At 42.8% G+C, this 19,390-nt stretch overlaps 1 protein-coding gene across 2 annotated transcripts in view; it reads left to right on the top strand.

Moving 5' to 3' along the window:
• The window catches only part of LOC130357861 (uncharacterized), a 102,617-nt gene that overhangs the window by 42,129 nt on the left and 41,098 nt on the right, over positions 1-19,390 (top strand). For both annotated transcript variants that reach the window (XM_056560600.1, XM_056560599.1), the window contains 2 exons: positions 3,432-3,561; positions 9,146-9,376. In XM_056560600.1, the coding sequence (XP_056416575.1) occupies positions 3,432-3,561; positions 9,146-9,376 (361 nt within the window). The remainder of the gene's footprint in view (positions 1-3,431; positions 3,562-9,145; positions 9,377-19,390) is intronic.

The following is a 19,390-nucleotide window of genomic DNA, read 5'->3' on the forward strand; positions in this document are numbered from 1 at the left end:
GAAATTTCTGAAGTGCAACAGTCGCAAAAAAGTCGCAAACACCAGAAAACATGACTATATTTACCCCAGCAAACTCATGGCTTACCAACTAGGCAGATGTAGTCAACTATTGGAAAGCCAGGGTTTGTAATGTTTATAGGTGTGTTTAAGTTACTTTTTAAGGCATAATGGTTTATTTATCCTGGTTTAATCTCTCCCATTATAAATTGAAATTTTTAATTCAAAAATTTTCCTATAATTATAGAATTTTTAAGGTGATGCCTTTGAGAGACACGTGGCTACTTTTATAGTAGTACAATATAGTATGTGTTATATGTAGTTTAATGTGCATGTTTATTGGGATTTGGGGGCCCAACTAATTTCCAAACGCTAGCTACTCTCTTGGCTCGTTTGCAGTTTTTTTTTTTTCATTTTGCTGACGATGTAGGGTTTGTGTCCAAACATTGTGTATTTAAAAGGAATGAAAAATATTTTTAAAGTACTTTTACCTCCCAACCCCTATGTTTCCTTTATATGTTTTTTTTCACTAAAAAGCTTTGGCTGACATACATATAATATAGCCTGACAACAAAGGTCAGGGGAAACGTACCCAAACAGCTGGTTGTTACATTTTCCTTCCATTCCAATAGTAGACAAATGCACAAAAGGCTCACAATTTTGGTGTTTAAATCGTGTTTTTTTTTTTATTTGGATATGCATTTGGCAAACCAAGAACATTTTAACAAAATAACAAAGCCCTGGCCATTCTTGCAATTGACTTAAAGGGGGTTGTACAGGCCCAGCGTCCTGAACCTGCACTTCTGAACGCTGGGATCCGAACGATGGGATCGGGATTCCGGGGTCTGTCCCGCCCCCGGGTGACGTCATGGCCGCACCTGTGACGTCGCGCCCGGCCCCTCACCCTGAAAGTCTATGGGAACGGGCGTGTCAGCCATTACGCCCCCTTCCCATAGACTTTCATTGAGAGGGCCAGGCGCAACTTCCCAAGGGCGAACATGAGGTCACATGGGAGTGGGACGGACCACGGAAGCTCGATCCCCGTATTTGGATCCCAGTGTTTGGAAGTGTAGCTTCCAGCACCTGGTAACTAACAACCCCTTTTACCAAGCGTTATGTTTGGGATTTGGGAAACCTTGCCACAAATGAACAAACCTATAGCCACAATGTTGAATTAAATAGGAAACTTGTCAACAAGATTGCCAAATATACCACTCAACACCTTACATCTTAATGGCACGACTACGCCTCATTGAAGGGACCCCAGAGGCTTCTCCATCTGACAAATCAGAAGAAGGTAGAATGGAGGATCCTGCATCCTGATCCAGAGTAGCTGTGGCCGCAGACATACTCTCCAATATTTGGACAACAAAAGATGGAATAGCTTGCTGGTTAATAGTTTTAGCCTTTCTTTTTGAGCCAACCTGCGCCATGCTAGCCCTCCAAAATAAAATATTACCCTAAAAAAAAGCTCAAAAGACAGCGTCTGCAAAGCCAAGGCTGCTCACAAAGCCAGGAAAAAAAGCTGACAATTTAAACTACTAACTGAAGTAATATTCCCGCTTTTGCCTACGTGCGACAAATTTACTAACATCGTGCGACAATGTAGTAAATTTGTCGCACGCACGCAAAAAGAAAGTAAAAAAAAAGGGTAGAAAAGAGACTTCATAGTCAAAGTTTAGTAAATGCCCCGCTATATAAGTGAAGCAGGGAGCTGCAGATTTCTTGATTATTTAAAGGGGTACTCTGCCCCTAGCATCGTATCCCCTATCCAAAGGATATGACGGGATCTCCGCTGCAGCATCCTGCTATCATTACTGCATAGAGCAAACTCGCTCTGTGTGTAATGACCGGCGATACAGGGGCTTGAGCATCGGAACGTCATGGCTCTGCTCCTCGTGACATCACGGCCTATCCCTTAATGCAAGTCTATGGGAGGGGGTGTGATGGCCTCCGGCCCCTGTATTCATTACTAGCCGGTCATTACTAGTGTTGCTCGCGAATATTCGCAATTCAAATTTTATTCGCGAATATCGCATATTCGCGAATTCGCGAATATTCGCGAATATAGCGCTATATATTCGTAATTACGAATATTCGTTTTTTTTTTTTTTTTTTTTCACAGTACACATCACAGTGATCATCCCTCTCTGCTTCCAGCTTATGTGGTGTAAGAAGGCTCTAATACTACTGTGTGAAACTGGTGTGCAAATTTTCGCATATACGAAAATTTGCATATGATAATTTTCGCATATGCGAATTTTAGCTTATGTTAATTTTTGCGTATGCAAATTTTCGCATAGGTTAATTTTCGGACACGCGAATATTCGCATATGCGAAAATAAAATGAGAACATTACGAATATGTGAATATTCGCGAATATGACGAATATTCGTCCATATATTCGCGAATATTCGCGAATTCGAATATGGCCTATGCCGCTCAACACTAGTCATTACACACAGAGCGAGTTTGCTCTGTGCAGTAATGATAGCGGGGTGCTGCAGCGGAGATTCCAGGGGTCCCCAGTGGTGGAGATTCCGGGGGTCCCCAGTCTTTTTGGATCCAAGTATTCTAATTTCTGGCAAAAAAAAACCTGAAGGGCTGAAGTGTACCTGGATCCACATCTGCCATATGTGTATATGCTGCAGGTATACCTGCAGCATTGTGGGAGGATCTGGCAAATAATTTTCCCATTGACTTTTCTTCCTTTGAGGTATTTAAATGTTACATCTATGATTCTAACACAATACCTCAGTTTATGGGTGAATTGCAGTAAGGTACACTCCATCACACAGAAAAGGTCCTAGCCAGAGGTAATAACAGCCATGTTACATGTTTTATAATCTTCAAAATAGCATTTCTGCCTAAAATATAGCTTAGATTGAGATGCTGCTAAGTAATAAATTGTATTATTCCTTGTTTCTACTAGGAAATACCCTAAAATGGCTATATGTAAGGGTGTTTGATATTGTTTGCTTCATTGTGTCAGCATGTTCACTTTTTGTGTGTTGTTCCTGCAGACCACTTACAACATTACTGTAGTCAGTAGGTGGAGAAGCCCAGCATGAGTGTGCTGTGGGGAGGACTTAGGAAGAGATTATAATAGAGCTGGTGCAGGAAGTGCGAGGTCTGTGGCTCTGACTGTGTTTCCAGACAAAGGGACCTGCTATAAAAGGGTGACTTCTGAGCTGTAAACAATCAGATAGGACATCTGTCCTAGGGACTACCTAAATAGAGTCCTAAAGTGATTGATCTGGTAATTCCCTAAGCGAGGAGAACAAAGTTGTGTGGAAAAGTTATTTACAACCTGGAAAGTGAATGTAGATAGTGAATGTCTGTGCAGTCCTTAAAACATGATACCCTTGGCAAAACAGATAGTTACTTTTATACACTGTTACTCACATGCTAATGTTTTATTTATTTTATTCCAGGGGAGCAGACAAAATCTACATATGGAAGGAGCTGGGCATTCCTGAATGAGTATAACAGCGTAAAAGAACATTCGTCACTCAAATACTCTTCTTTACCTTCAACATGCTCCTCTGTCTCCTATTTTGATTGGTAAATCAACTACTAAATGACTATTAAATATGACTGTTTTTTATTGTCAGTCACATAGCATATAGAATAGGTTAATATTCTGCTCTAGTGTGTGCATCCTGAGCATATGAATTTGAAACTTGGTGTTGTTTACTTTTCCAACTGTCCTTTAGTCACTTCAGGGAGAGACACTGACTACTTCACTCTGTGTTTCAATGTGGATGCTTGACTGACCGGGTACTTCCTGTAATGCACTGTGGAAGTCACAAATGGCATGCTTGTTATGGAAAGCCTTATTTAAGACACCACTGTCTCTTCATGGGGAAAATAAATATAACCATGCTGGATTTTTCAGTTCTGTTCTAATCTCATAGCGGATAAACATTTTTGTATTCTGCCCCCTTTCTTGATAGATATTTCTTGAATATAAAGTTATAGGCCCAGATTTATCAAACTGCGTGAGAGAAAAAGTCAGTCACAGCCAATCACAGCTCAGCTTTCGCTTTACGATAACTTGTTAGCTGAGCTGTGATTCGTTGTTGTGGGAAAATCTCTCTTCACTTTTTCTCTCACATAGTTTGATAAATCTCGACCTTAACCCTGGACCCTTAAGGATCAATCCCATTATCACCTTAAGGACCCGGGGGGTGTGAATACTCACTGTACCCCTTATTACATTATGTTAGGGGTGTAGTTTACAAAATAGTGTCACATGTTGGGGGGGGGGCATTGTTCTGGCACTATGGGGGCTTTGTAAACACATGTGGTCTTCAATTCTGGACAAATTTCCTCTCCAAAAGCCATGTCGCTCCTTCTCTTCTGAGCATTGTAGTTCGCCCGCAGAGCACTTACATCCACATATGGGGTATGTTCTTACTCAAAAGAAATGGGGTTGCAAATTTTGGGGAGCTTTTTTCCTATTTTCCCTTGTGAAAATGAAAAATTTTGGGTGGCACCAACATTTTTGTAAAAAAAAAAAAATGTTTTCTTTTTCATTTTCCCATCCAACTTTACCGAAAATTTGTCAAACACCTGTGGGGTGTTAAGGCTCACTATACCCTTTGTTATGTTACATGAGGGGTATAGTTTCCAAAATGGGGTCACATGTGGGTATTTATTTTTGCGTTTATGTCAGAACTGCTGTAAAATCAGCCACCCCTGTACAAAGGGAGGTAGGTTGTAAAGGTCGGTATAGTAGCGTTCGAACGTCGCAAGAATGTCCGGCATCAGAAAGGACTTCCCTCCCTCTGGTGTGCAAATGGAGGGGACATGCCGGGACGCACGTTGTTCCCGGAGGGCTCTCGCCAGGTATTTCCCTGGTTTATTGCCCCACTTATAAAACGTTTTGGAACATCTCTGACAAAATTGCCGGTATTTATCATCTAAGAGGGAACAGATGTCACGACGTACCTTAATGAGGTCCCTCAAAGTGGACTCCTGTTGGGACCTCTTGTGTTGGGCCTCTAAGGCACTCAACGTTTCAAGGAGTTTCCTCAGTTTCATCGCTTTCACCCTCTTGAGGCGGGTGCCATGACTTATCAGCACCCCCCGTAAAACACATTTTAGTGCTGGGAAGTGGGGTCAGGTCATACTCATGATCAGACTGGAAGTCAGCAATAGTCGACTTCAAGTCCGACAAGCAGAGTGAGTCCAGAGAAAAAAGGGGGGGGGGGAATGGAGGAGGGGGGAGGGGGGGTTGAGGAGGGGAAGTGGAGGGGGGGTATATGAGCAGTGTCACCAGTCCTTCAAGGAAGACATGAGGATGAGTGCGGGAGATCTTAGCTCAGGTGAAGTCAGGTCATCTCGGGTATATGTAGTCCCGTCCAGTCAGCATACGGAAACAGGCGGCTGCAAACATAAAGTCCAGCTCAAGCTGTCAGCATCAGCAAGAAGACAGAGTTTCTGAGAGGATCAATAGTCTGATGAAGGTCCCATTGGGCGGGGATGAGGTCGTCTTTGGCGCTGCGGGAGTGGGCCCTCCGGGTCATGGCGCCCTGGTCGGACACCAGTAGAAACTCGGAGAGGTGGCAGTTGAGCAGAAGGATCCCTCAGGAATGCAAGCCAGTCTGGAAACATGAGTGGAGGGAGGTGGAGAGCATCTAGGAAAGATGGCAAGTCTTCAGGGGTATGTAGTGTAGCCGACATGGTCCCCGCAGAGACGTGGAAGACAAAGGGAAAGCCCCATCTATATGGCATGTGGCGTTCCTGAAGAAGGCGTAGGAGGGGTTTCAGCAGGGCCCTCTGGCGAAGAGTCCATCTTGACAGGTCGGGATAGAGCTGGAGGGTAGCTCCATCAAAGTCTACGTCTCCTCGCTGCCTCACAGACCGCATTATCGGTTCCTTCAACGTGTATCGATGAATCCAACAGATGACGTCTCTTGGGTGGGCTGGGTCTGAACTCTGTGCTCTAAGGGCACGATGCACTCTGTCAATTTCAATGTGGGTGTCAGGAGGTCTGTTGAGGAGCATATTAACCCAGTAACCGTCAGCAGGAGTAGCCTCTGGGAGCCCACAGATGCGAACATTGTTCCGACGGCTCCTGTTCTCAATGTCATCCAAATGGTTAGACAGAGCTTGGTATTTGGAATCTTGAGTACGCAAAGTCTCTTGCACTTCCCTCACAGAAGTCAGGACTGTCTCTCTGAAGTCTTCCAGTGCTCCCACCCTCCCCTGGAGGTCAGCAACGTGCTGTTTGACTGGCTGTAGATCTTGTCTCCAGGCATATTTTAAATCAGAAGCTAAGGCAAACATATCAGATTTGGTTGGGAGAAGTGCCAAGAGAGCTTGTAATTCAGGGTGACCCTTCAATAGCGCCACCGCCTGAGCTGGCGGAGGCAAAGAAGAAGACAGCATATCAGTCCCTTTAAAATGAGACACATGGGCTAGAGCAGATGAAGATGAGTGATCTGGGTGTCGTTGTAGGTCCCTGGGGGCCGCACCGTGAGGTGCTACGGTATCAGCATTTGTAGCAGGGGCCAGATGGCCGCATGAGGACAGCTGCTCTCCTGGGCCCCTAACCGGGAAGTGGGGGCTCCCATCAGCTGTGCAATCCCTGGTAGGAAAGGAATAGTCCCCTGGAGCATGAACTCCCTCCTGGGAGGGGAAGAGCTGGGCCTGAGAGGGGGAGCCCTCAGGACTCCTGAATATGGAGGGAATGCTCTGGGATGGGGAAGCAGCCCTCTCAGAGAGATCTTCTGGGGTGGAAGGGAGCTGAAGGGCCTGTGGCAACCCCGGGGTCCCTTGTGCACGTACCTCTGATGTAGGGCACAGCTGTGCGAGGGAAGAGGGGCTCCTCACGGCGCCGCCATCTGTATAGAGCACAGGGCACATAGCCGCGGCATCTCCAGAGGCCTGCTGCGTAGTGAATCCTCCCTCCAGCACAGAGGATGAGCGATGCGGCAGTGCTGCTGTTCCAGCAGTCTCCTCCACTGTCCTAGCCAGACGAGGGGGCCCTCCCGATGGACCCACCCGGCAGGGTAAGTCCACAAGCGCCAGCAGGCGCGTACTGTGCGGCTGGGCAACGGTGTCCAGCCCGCTCTTCCTCCCGGCAGGCAGAGAAGGGGTGGGAGCCTCGGTAGACGGAGACTCCCGCGCCATTTCGGAGTGTCCCAGCATCGGGCCCGCCGACTCTCGCAGCTCCTGGAGCGGTGCAAAAAAATTGGAAATAGGAACCGCTGCTTGCTGGGTGGAGGGTTGAGGTTTACGGTTTCGTCACGACCTCCTGGCTCCCATCTGGGCTGAGTAAAGTCCCCCAAGTTCGGCCGTGGACACGGAGCCTGAACAGCCTGCGTCCTTCTCCTCACATAGCCGGCCACGCTCCCACCATTTTTGTTTTGCTGAGACTTTTTGATTGCTTTTTATACATTTTTTTAGGTTATACAAAGTGACCTAGAATACTCAATTTTGGACTATGGAATTTTTTTTTACATGTACACCATTGACCGTGCGGTTTACTTAACATTATATTTTTATAGTTCAGACATTGCAGCGATACCACATATGTTTATTTTAATTCATTTTACATATATTTATTTAATTGGAAAAGGGGGATGATTCAAACTTTTATTTGGGAAGGGGTTAAATCACATTTATTAACTTTTTTTACACTTTTTTTTAGTCCCCATAGGGGACTATTACACGCGATACTTTGATTGCATACACTGAACAATGTTATGCCATAGCATAGCATTGAGCAGTGTTATCTGTGCTTGATTGCTCAAGCCTGGATCTCAGGCTTGGAGCAATCAAGCAACAATTGGACAATGGGAAAGAAGATAAGTTCCCTCTCGCTGTCCCCTCAGCTGTTCGGGACACCGCAATTTCACCGTGACGGTCCCGAACAGCCCACTGAGTTTTTCAGCAACAGTTTTCTCCTGTATTAAACACTGCAATCAACTTTGATTCTGGCGTCTAAAGGGTTAATACCGGACATCAGTCCGATCAGCGATGTTTGGTATTAGTCGCAGGTCCTGGTTGCTGATAGCAACCAGGACCCACCGGGTATGATGCGCGCTCACCTGCTGAGCACGCGTCATACCTCGGGAGCCCACAGTGGATGTGAATGTACGTCCATTTGCAGGAAGGGGTTAAAGTCCTAATTGGAGTATATAGTCAAAATGGGGGTATTTATCAAAACCTGTCCACAGGAAAAGTTGCTGAGTTGACTATAGCAACCAATCAGATTGTTTCCTTAATTTTTCAAAGGCCTTTTTTTTTTAATGAAAGAAGCCATCTGATTGGTTGCTATGAGCAACACATCAACTTTTCCTCTGGACAGGTTTTGATAAATCTCCCCCAATGACTACAAAAATGAAAAGCGTCATCACTGCCAAAGGCTGGCTGTACACGCAAAATGACAGTTTCTCCTAACTCCACTGTCATCACATACAGTACATAAAGTTGTTGACCAATCCCACCAGCTTTTATCTTACGTGTATGATGTAAGCTGCAAAATATTAAATCAAGAGCCTTAATATATAGTGTTTACAGTATGTATCCTCTGAAACTTGACGGGCATGTTATGGTGCTTATACTGTGTGCAATGTGCAACTTACTAGGCATCAAAGTATCAGGCACACATGAAGCCTAACGTAAAATTACCTACATGACATAGCCATCACATATATATATGAAAACAAAAACACATCACTCAAAATTATAGTGGAGAAAGTAAAAAATGTATTTATTCCTTTATATTCCAACAAGTGAACCATACTACATTCACCTAACTCTCAGCTTCTTCAAAATGTTATTCCACTACAAAAGGTACTTTTTTTTGCTAAAATTTTGAGTGCTGTGGTGTTTCCTGATGTATAGTTTTCTGGTTCGTGATCAAGAACCCTTCCTTCTAGCACCAGAGTACCTCTTTTTCCCTGTGTGGTGCAGCTTTCTTCCATATATGGCTATAAATATTCCCTAAGTCTCTGCCATGTTTATTTTTGTATATTGTTTTCTTTTACACATCGAGGCTGGTTGTATCTTGCTCAGCATCTACCCTAATGGCTATAGGCGTTTGCTTTTTACGTACTGTAGGAGTTAACTTTTCTCTCTTGCATCATCACTAAACTTTACAATAATTTCACAAATGTCAATTATTTTATTGCAGTGCCAATACCCGGAAGGCTACTAAATGTTTCCGTGTATTTGTCCCTCGCTCACCTCTTGATCTGAACATTGGGAGTAGAGTCAAAGTTCTTTTACCTTGTGGTAAAGTTGGCACCGGGGTAGTTTATAAACTGGGACAGCTGCCTGGAAAAGATGAAGTTCAAGTGGGTGTGGAAGTGGAGTCTCAAGAATGCTGGCAACATCTAAGCAATGTACAATACAAATTCCAGAGGTAAACTTTACCCTATTTATTGTTGATCTTAATATTCATAAGACCTGTCTCAGCACTACTACTGTAGGTATGAATCAGCATGCTTACAAAACAGCAATATAAAAAAACTGGTCTAGTTGTGTAATATTGTAATATCAAGAAAGCTCTCATTTGTGGATATGTGTAGTAAAAGAGGTTATCCATCTTTCAAAAAAAAAAAAAAAAACATTTAAAAAACAAACTGTTACTTACCTCCCTCTTTGTTACTGCGCCGATCCCCTGTTTTGCCTCTGGTTGGAGCTTCAGTGTCAGGCTGGGTTCACACCACGTTTTTGCAATACAGTTCCCGTATATGTTTTCAATTTGAAAACAGTACGGAACCATATTAAAAACCATATGCATTGACTCTCCATTGAAAACCGTATTTGTCCGTATTTTTCCTGTACCCAAAACTGTAGCCTACCACGGTTTTTGGTCTTGGTGAAAAACCGTATTGAAAGTTATATGTTATTTTTAACATGAGAGTCAATGGGAACCGTACAAAACCGTACATGGGTATGGTTCCATCTGGCTTTCACCATACGGTTTTTGACTTTGCACAGTGAAAAGTTAAAAACATATAAAAAATTTTCTTAAAAAACGGATGCAACCAGACATAATTTTTCAAACCGTATTAAGATTTGTACAAATGTTTTGATATAGTTTGAGAAATCCGTTTTTTTTTTTTAAAACCTAAAACCTGATATGGGAACTGTATTGCAAAAAACGTGGTGTGAACCCAGCCTTACTTCAGTAACAGATGCCCTGTGACCACTGCAGCCAATCAGTGGCTTAGGCGGTCACGCGCCATACTCCTGGCCTCACCGTTCAGTGGTGTGAGCCATAATGCCAGGAGTACGGAGTGTGGTGTCGGGGTGTGAGGTGCAAGGTAGATGCAGGGCAGATCTTATGGCCCAAGGGGCAGATGGTATTAACCTTCTTGTTGTGATGCCAGAGCGTGGTTTAGCCTTAACCCCCCAAAGGTAATACCGCTGATCCTGGGTTAGGCAGGGACAATGAAGACACTAACGCCAGATTAAGGATAACGGGAGCTTTACTGAGGCAAGACAGGGGATCTAGTGTTTGCAGTGCAGGCAAATATCCCAGGGAGGTGACCAGTGACACAGGGGGACCTCGCAGGCTTGCCGGGACTTGCAGTAGTTAGATTGACTTTAGGCCCTTAGGGACTCAGCCTATTTTCACCTTAAGGACGCTTTTTCCTCCTTCCTTTCTAAAAATCATAACGCTTTCAATTTTGAACCTACAGACCCATATAAGGGCTTGTTTCTTGCATCACCAAATGTACTTTACAACGACATCACTCATTTTACAATATAACCTGTGGCAAAACCAAAAATATTAAATTTGTGAGGTGAAATAAAAAAACAAAACACAATTTTGTAAATTTTGGGGGCTCCCTTTTCTACGCAGTGCAATATTTGGTAAAAATAACACCTTATCTTTATTTTGTAGGTCCATAGGGTTACAAGGATACCCAATTTATGTTGGTTTTATTTTATTTTAATACTTAAAAAAATTATAAACTACATGCACCAAAATTAGTATGTTTAAAATCGGCATCTTATGACCCCTATAACTTTTTTATTTTTCTGTGTACGGGGTGATATGAGGGCTTTTTTTTTTTTGTGACGTCATCTGTCTGGTCATTGTACTCCTCCAAATCTAAAGTAATCCACTAGATACATGGATCTGAAATGAGAAGTAAAAAACAAAAAATTAGTAAGTACATTTAGAAGGAAAAAAGTGGTTAAAGGGGTACTCCGGTGAAAACCTTTTTTCTTTTAAACCAACTGGTGGCAGAAAGTTAAACATATTTGTAAATTACTTCTATTAAAAAAATCTTAATCCTTCCAGTACTTATTAGCTGCTGAATGCTACAGAGGAAATTCCTTTCTTTTTGGAACACTGATGACTGCACGAACACAATGCTCTCTGCTGACTTCTCTGTCCATTTTAGCAATCATGCATAGCAGATGTATGCTAAGGGCAGCATGGTGACTCAGTGGTTAGCACTGCTGCCTTGCGGTGCTGGGGACTTCGGTTCAAATCCCACTAAGGACAACAATAAATAAAGCGTTATTATTATTATAATAACATCAGCAGAGAGCACTGTGCTCGTGATGTCATCAGAGAGCATTCCAAAAAGTAAAGAATTTCCTCTGTAGTATTCAGCAGCTAATAAGTACAGGAAGGATTAAGATTTTTTAATAGAAGTAATTTACAAATATGTTTAACTTTCTGCCACCAGTTGATTTAAAAGAAAAAAGGTTTTCACTGGAGTACCCCTTTAAAGAAATGCAATGAACACACACACACACACACATATATATATATATATATATATATATATATATCACATTTTTTTTCAAAGCTGCAAATTTGTGTTCTGAAGTAATTTATTGGTTTTTTGCTTATGTAAGCCAAATTTATCAACCCCCTGTGATGGTATAATAAATGTGTCACACATAGGCAAAACCAAAAGCAAGAAAAAAATGCCTACAGAACTCGCTTACCAAAGCAACAATGATAATTGTTCCCGAATGTCTGTACAAAGTTTGTAGGTTCACGACATGTTTAAATTGTTTTCTTCTAGGTACTTTGGTTTCCCCGAACAAAACATACTCATGGATTAATGTAATTTAGATTTTGTGGACTTTAAAGGGGTATTCCAGGAAAAAACTTTTTTTTATATATCAACTGGCTCCAGAAAATTAAACAGATTTGTTGAATTACTTCTATTAAAAAATCTTAAAGGGTACCTCTCATCAAATAAACTTTTGATATATTTTAGATTAATGAATGTTGAATAACTTTCCAATAGCATGTTAATGAAAAATATGCTTCTTTCTATTGTATTTTTCCTGATCAGTCCTGTCAGCAAGCATTTCTGAGTCCTAAACACTCAGAGCTGCCAGCCTGCTTTGTTCACAGCCAAACAGGCTGTGAACAAAGCAGGCTGGCAGCTCTGAGTGTTCTCCTTTGTGAAAAAAGCAGACTGGCAGCTCGTAGTGTTTAGGACTCCAGCATGAGTCTGAAATGCTTGCTGCCAGGACTGGTAGGGAGACCCCTAGTGGTCATTTCTTCAAAGTGGAAAATGAAATAGAAAGAAGCATATTTTTTTTAATAACATGCAATTGTGAAGTTATTCTGCATACATTAATCTATAATATATCAAAAGTTTTTTTGATGAGAGGTACCCTTTAATCCTTCCAATAATTATCAGCTGCTGAAGTTGACTTGTTCTTTTCTGTCTGGCCATAGTGCTCTTTGCTGACATCTCTGCTTGTCTCGGGAACTGCACAGAGTAGAATAGGTTTGCTATGGGGATTTGCTTCTACTTTAGACAGTTCCAGAGACACGTGTCATCAGAGAGCACTTAGACAGAAAAGAACAACTCAACTTCAGCAGCTAAAAAGTACTGAAAGATTTTTTAATAGAAGTAATTTACAAATCTGTAAATTTCTGGAGCCAGTTGATATATATAAAAAAGGTTTTTTTTTTTCCTGGATAACCCCTTTAGCAAGGACAGTGAGTGATGAGGATAGGTGATATAGAAAATGTCAGCACTGTATAGGTATTATTATCATAACAGTGGCGGTGGGGGTCATTTTTCTCCGGTGTACCAAGGTACAAGGCCATAGAAAGCCACAGGTTGGTCATAACAGTGTCACAGAACAGCAGTATCAGTCACAGCCCAGGACAGCCATAACAGTAAAAGTCCCAGGATGGACATAATAGTGACAGCTACAAAATGGCCTCAATACAGCCACAGTATAGTCTTAATCACCACAGAATACCAGGAACAATGACATCCACAAGACCTCCAAAACAGAGGTAGCCATACAGATTCCACAACAGGCATACCTCTCATAAATGACAGCCAAACATCCCATAAATTACTGTTATAGCTGCCACATCTGACTTATATTTAATGGAGTTTTCCCCCTGCTATCCAACTATTACAAACACAGGGCTCAATCTCTGATAGAAGGAGGGAGGGTATTGTGTGATCTCCACCTGTACTTAGACAGCCCACACAGGAGTTTATGGGAACTCTCCATTGTTCTGCGTCTCCACACTCTTTATGTTATACCATTAGATAACCTGCAGAGGTCACTGTTACTTTGGCTCTCTGATAAAAAAAAAAGTACACAGTAAAATTTTAGTCAGAGCCTGCAGTAGGTGTTCGCTGGCATCCTGTCAGAATACTATGCCAATGTATTCCCTCATGTACAGGCAGTGGTCCTATTCATATCCTGAATGTAGTCAACTAGTCACTACTTTCTGGCAATGTCCCTGTCCCTCACTTATAGGTATATATAGTGGGTAGAGATGAGCGAACTTACAGTAACTTCGATTCGTCATGAACTTCTCGGCTCGGCAGTTGATGACTTTTCCTGCGTAAATTAGTTCAGCCTTCAGGTGCTCCGGTGGGCTGGAAAAGTTGGATACATTCCTAGGAAAGAGTCTCCTAGGACTGTATCCACCTTTTCCAGCCCACCGGAGCACCGGAAAGCTGAACTAATTTATGCAGGAAAAGTCATCAACTGCCGAGCAGAGAAGTTTGTGATGAATCGAATTTACTGTAAGTTTTCTCATCTCTAATAGTGGGACTCAAAAGCATAGTCTTAAACACCTGTAAGATGTTAGCTGTGGGTGAGTAGAAGCTGTTCATGGTGTAAACAATCAATGCAATTGTTGTAAAAAGAATATCCGCCAGGGATGTACACCATGGGCCCCACCTTCTACTGAGAACATTGTGGATTTTAATGTTTACCCTCACTGATATCCTACTTTATATCGGAGCACCTCGCAAGAAATGTGCCAGTGTCCCTTCCCAGTGCAGAATATAACAGCTTTATTAAGCTTGTTGTTGGACCTGGCTCAGCTAAGTGTCACCTTTTCCAACCCTTAAAGGGGTTCTCCGCTGCCCTGCCTTCCGGAGCTTCGCTTGCAACGTCCGGAAGTTTATTACTCCGAACGCTGTGTGCGGGCTTCCATGTTCTTGGCCGCCCCCTCGTGACGTCACGCCCGCCTCCTCAACGAAAGTCTATGGGAAGGGGGCGCGCCCCCTTCCCATAGACTTTCGTTGAGGGGGTGGGCGTGACGTCACAAGGGGGCAGGCGTGACGTCACGAGGGGGGCGGCCTCAAACACGGAAGCCCGCACACAGCGTTCGGAGTAATAAACTTCCGGACGCTGCGAGCGGAGCTCCAGAAGGCAGGACAGCGGAGAACCCCTTTGATAGAAAAATGGAGGAGTGCTTTGATAAACAATCTGTTCTCAGCAAGACTGGCCAACTTAACTTAACTCACATGTTGGAAAAATTAGGAAAAGTAGGAAAAATGCCATATATTTACTCCAGCTCAACCCTGGCTTACAGATTTTGCTTGCTCAGAAGAAGTGACATCAGCAGACTCCTGCATTGCTGAGGGACTACTACTACTCCCATCATGGAACCGACTTGTTTCCATGATAGGAGTAGTAATTCCCCACTGCAGGAGTCTGCCGGTGGCTGGGGAGGTTACATAGTGTTTGCACTACTACCCCCATCATGGAACAGACTCTGTTCCATGATGGGGGTTGTAGTACAGGGGATGGGGCATTGATCGCACTGGGTCTTACTTCTGAGACCCGATCCGATCAGAAGTTAATAAGCAGGGGAGCAGGCGACATGGTCCGCAACCTTGCTATCACCGATGTATTTTACTTTCATTTATAAATTTCCCACGGGGAGCTCTGAATGGCCGGTATTGAGGAGCTATTCAGGGCTCCCTGCAGGGTTTTTAAAATGGACAATGTATATTAAAAGCGCTGTGGGGGGCAAGATATATAGCGCTATATATCTAGCCCCAGGCGCATTTATAAAGCTATAACCCCACCAGTGCAAAAATATATACCCCCGCAGTATATATGTGACCCCCTACCGGCGCATTTATAATGTAACCCCCGCAGGCGCATTTATAATTATATACCCCCCACTGGCGCAATTATCAATATAAACCCCCCGCCGCGCATTTGTGACCCCCCGCCAGCGCATTTATGTGACCCCCCGCTGGCGCATTTATGTGGCCCCCCGCTGGCGCATTTGTCATTAGTGCAGCGCTATCTGTGAAAAGCATTTTATATAGACCATCAAGGATGGCCCAATAAAGTACCCTTTCTTCCCATACACCATCTAATAGTGAATAAAAGTGCAATCTTTATTGATACTTGCGCACGATAATTATATTAAAATTCAAAGTACCACATAGATTCTCCTTATATGCATACTAGTATATGCTGACCAACTGGTTCAGTTCTTTGTTGGAAATTCCCAGCTCTGAAATGCCTGCAGTGCAATTCAGATGCTGATCTGGAGTACTAGTGTCTACTTGATTTTAAAACCTATTACATTGCCCCCCTCGACATGTTTCGCTGCGATGCGGCTTTATCAAGAGGTAAGAGTGCAATGGCTAAAAAATGCCGGTCCTGGGGTTTATAATAACTCCCTCTATGAGGTCACAGGAAAGGGAAAGCCTGAGTTTTTGCCCAAAAGCCAATCGTATATCCTTTTCCAAATGGACCTTGTTGTGCATTTTTTCTCTAACAGCTTGTGCACCCGTGCTGCACAGAACGGGAAGAAAAACCGGAAGTACGGTGCGCGTACCTAGCAACAAGATCTGAAATTCTCACCATGAGTTCGCGCAGATGAGAACTGCGCAGCACGTCATCAGGGATGTTGCTCCAGGCTGAATGGACTCTTTTTACATCAATCAGAGTAGGTAAGACTCTGATTGGAGTATATGGAACGGTGTGTATGATTGGCCATTGATACAGGGGAGAAGTCATTAGTCTATTGGACCACAACAAGGTCCATTTGGAAAAGGATATACGATTGGCTTTTGGGCAAAAACTCAGGCTTTCCCTTTCATGTGACCTCATAGAGGGAGTTATTATAAACCCCAGGACCGGCATGTTTTAGCCATTGCCCGCTTACCTCTTGATAATGCCGCATCGCAGCGAAACATGTCGAGGGTGGCAATGTAATAGGTTTTAAAATCAAGTAGCCACTAGTACTCCAGATCAGCATCTGAATTGCACTGCAGGCATTTCAGAGCTGGGAATTTCCAATAAAGAACTGAACCAGTTGGTCAGCATATACTAGTATGCAAATAAGGAGAATCTATGTGGTACTTTGAATTTTAATATAATTATCGTGCGCAACTATCAATAAAGATTGCACTTTTATTCACTATTAGATGGTGTATGGGAAGAAAGGGTACTTTATTGGGCCATCCTTGATGGTCTATAGGAACTAATCTGGAAATTAACCCTCCATGCACTGGTCTCGGTATTGCATAATAATGAAAAGCATTTTACGCGCAAAGCCGTAGCTCTATATAATATATATCTGGCCCCCACAGCACTTCTATATAATATGCCCCTGTAGCGCTATGTATGAATAGTATTCTATCAGCAGCATCGCGCTGGTGGAGGCTGGTGTGATGCTCTGCGCGTAAAATGCTTCCCACAGATAGCGCTGCATTAATGACAAATGCACCAGCGGGGGGTCACATAAATGCGCCGGCGGGGGGTATATATTGATAATTGATGATAATTGCGCCGGTGGGGGGAATGTAATTATAAATGCGCCTGCGGGGGTTACATTATAAATGCACCGGCGGGGGGTCACATATCTATACTGCGCAGGGTATATATTTTTGCGCTGGCAGGGGTTATATCTTTATAAATAAGCTGGGGGGCTAAATATATAGTGTTATTTATCTTGCCCCCCCACAGCACTTTTAATATACATTGTCCATTTTTAAATCACCGCAGGGAGCCCTGAATAGCTCCTCAGTACCAGCCATTCAGAGCTCCCCGCAGGGAATTTAAAAATGAAAAATACATCGGTGATCGCTTGGTTGCGGACCATGCCGCCCGCTCCCCTGCTTAATAACTTCTGATCGGATCGGGTCTCAGAAGTGAGACCCGGTGCGATCAATCCCTCAGCCCCTGTACTACTACCCCAATCATGGAACAGAGTCTGGGGGTAGTAGTACAAGCACTAATGTAGCCTTCCCAGCCGCCGGCAGACTCCTGCAGCCAGGAACTACTACTCCCATCATGGAAACAAGTCTGTTCCATGATGGGAGTAGTCCTGGCTGCGGGAGTCTGTAGGTGGCTGATTTTTCATACTTTAAAAAAAACAAAAAAAAAAACGGATTAAAAACCGGTTAAAAACGGTTCAAAATGGATACCCGTTTGATCAGCGGTTTCTTTCCCTTTTTTTAAGCCCGTTTTTTTTTTTTTAAATGGAACGGGGGCAAACGGCCGTGTGAATGCACCCTCAGCCGTTAGCATCCATTAATTCACCTGTTATTAAACGTCCGTTCACAATACATTATAGTGTCCGTTTGTTAACGGGTGAACTTTATAGTGTGAAAGCAGCCTTACATGAGCAAAATCTCAATTGAAAAACAGAATGGAGGAAAAAAGCTGATTTGTTTCCGAGAGACAAATTTAAAAAGGCTGTGTGACTTGTTATAAATTTGTTGCACGTAAGCAAACTTAACCCCTTAAGGACTTAGCCCTTTTTCACCTTAAGGACTCGGAAGTTTTTTGCAATTCTAACCACTGTCACTTTAAACATTAATAACTCTGGAATGCTTTTATCATTCTGATTCCGAGATTGTTTTTTTCGTGACATATTCTACTTTAACTTAGTGGTAAAATTTTATGGTAACTTGCATCCTTTCTTGGTGAAAAATCCCAAAATTTGATGAAAAAAATTTGAAGCTCTCTGCTTGTAAGGAAAATGGATATTCAAAATAATTTTTTTTGGTTCACATATACAATATGTCTACTTTATGTTTGCATCATAAAATTTATGAGTTTTTACTTTTGGAAGACACCAGAGGGCTTCAAAGTTCAGCAGCAATTTTCCAATTTTTCACAAAATTTTCAAACTCGATATTTTTTAAGGACCAGTTCAGTTTTGAAGTGGATTTGAAGGGTCTTCATATTAGAAATACCCCATAAATTACCCCATTATAAAAACTGCACCCCTCAAAGTATTCAAAATGACATTCAGTCAGTGTTTTAACCCTTTAGTTGTTTCACAGGAATTAGCAGCAAAGTGAAGGAGAAAATTCACAATCTTCATTTTTTACACTCGCATGATCATGTAGACCCAATTTTTGAATTTTTCAAGGGGTAAAAGGAGAATATTTTTACTTGTTTTTGTAGCCCAATTTCTCTCGAGTAAGCACATACCTCATATGTCTATGTAAAGTGTTTGGCGGGCGCAGTAGAGGGCTCAGAAGGGAAGGAGCGGCAAGGGGATTTTGGAGAGAACATTTTTCTGAAATGGTTCTTGGGGGGCATGTCACCTTTAGGAAGCCCCTAGGGTGTCAAAACAGCAGAAAAAAAACACATGGCATACCATTTTGGAAACTAGACCCCTCGGAGAACGTAACAAGGGATAAAGTGAGCCTTAATACCCCCCAGGTGTTTCATGACTTTTACAAATGTAGAAATTTTTTTTTACCTAAAATGCTTGTTTTCCCAAAAATTTTACATTTTTTAAAAGGGTAATAGTAGAAAATACCCCCCCCAAAATTTGAAGCCCAATTTCTTCCGATTCAGAAAACACCCCATATGGGGGTGAAAAGTGCTCTGCTGGCGCACTACAGGTCTCAGAAGAGTAGTCCCATTTGGCTTTTTGGAAGCAAATTTTGCTCTGGGGGCATGCCGCATTTAGGAAGTCCCTATGGTGCAAGGACAGCAAAAAAAAAAAACTCATGGCATACTATTTTGGAAACCAGACCCCTCGGTGAACGTAACAAGGGGTTAAGTGAACCTTTATACCCCACAGGTGTTTCACGACTTTTGCATATGTAAAATAATTTTTTTTTAACCTAAAATGCTTGTTTTCCCCCAAAATTTAAATTTTTAAAAAGGGTAAAAGCAGAAAATACCCCCCAAAATTTGT

This window comes from Hyla sarda, chromosome 2 (assembly GCF_029499605.1).
Source record: "Hyla sarda isolate aHylSar1 chromosome 2, aHylSar1.hap1, whole genome shotgun sequence".
Lineage (NCBI taxonomy): Eukaryota > Metazoa > Chordata > Amphibia > Anura > Hylidae > Hyla > Hyla sarda.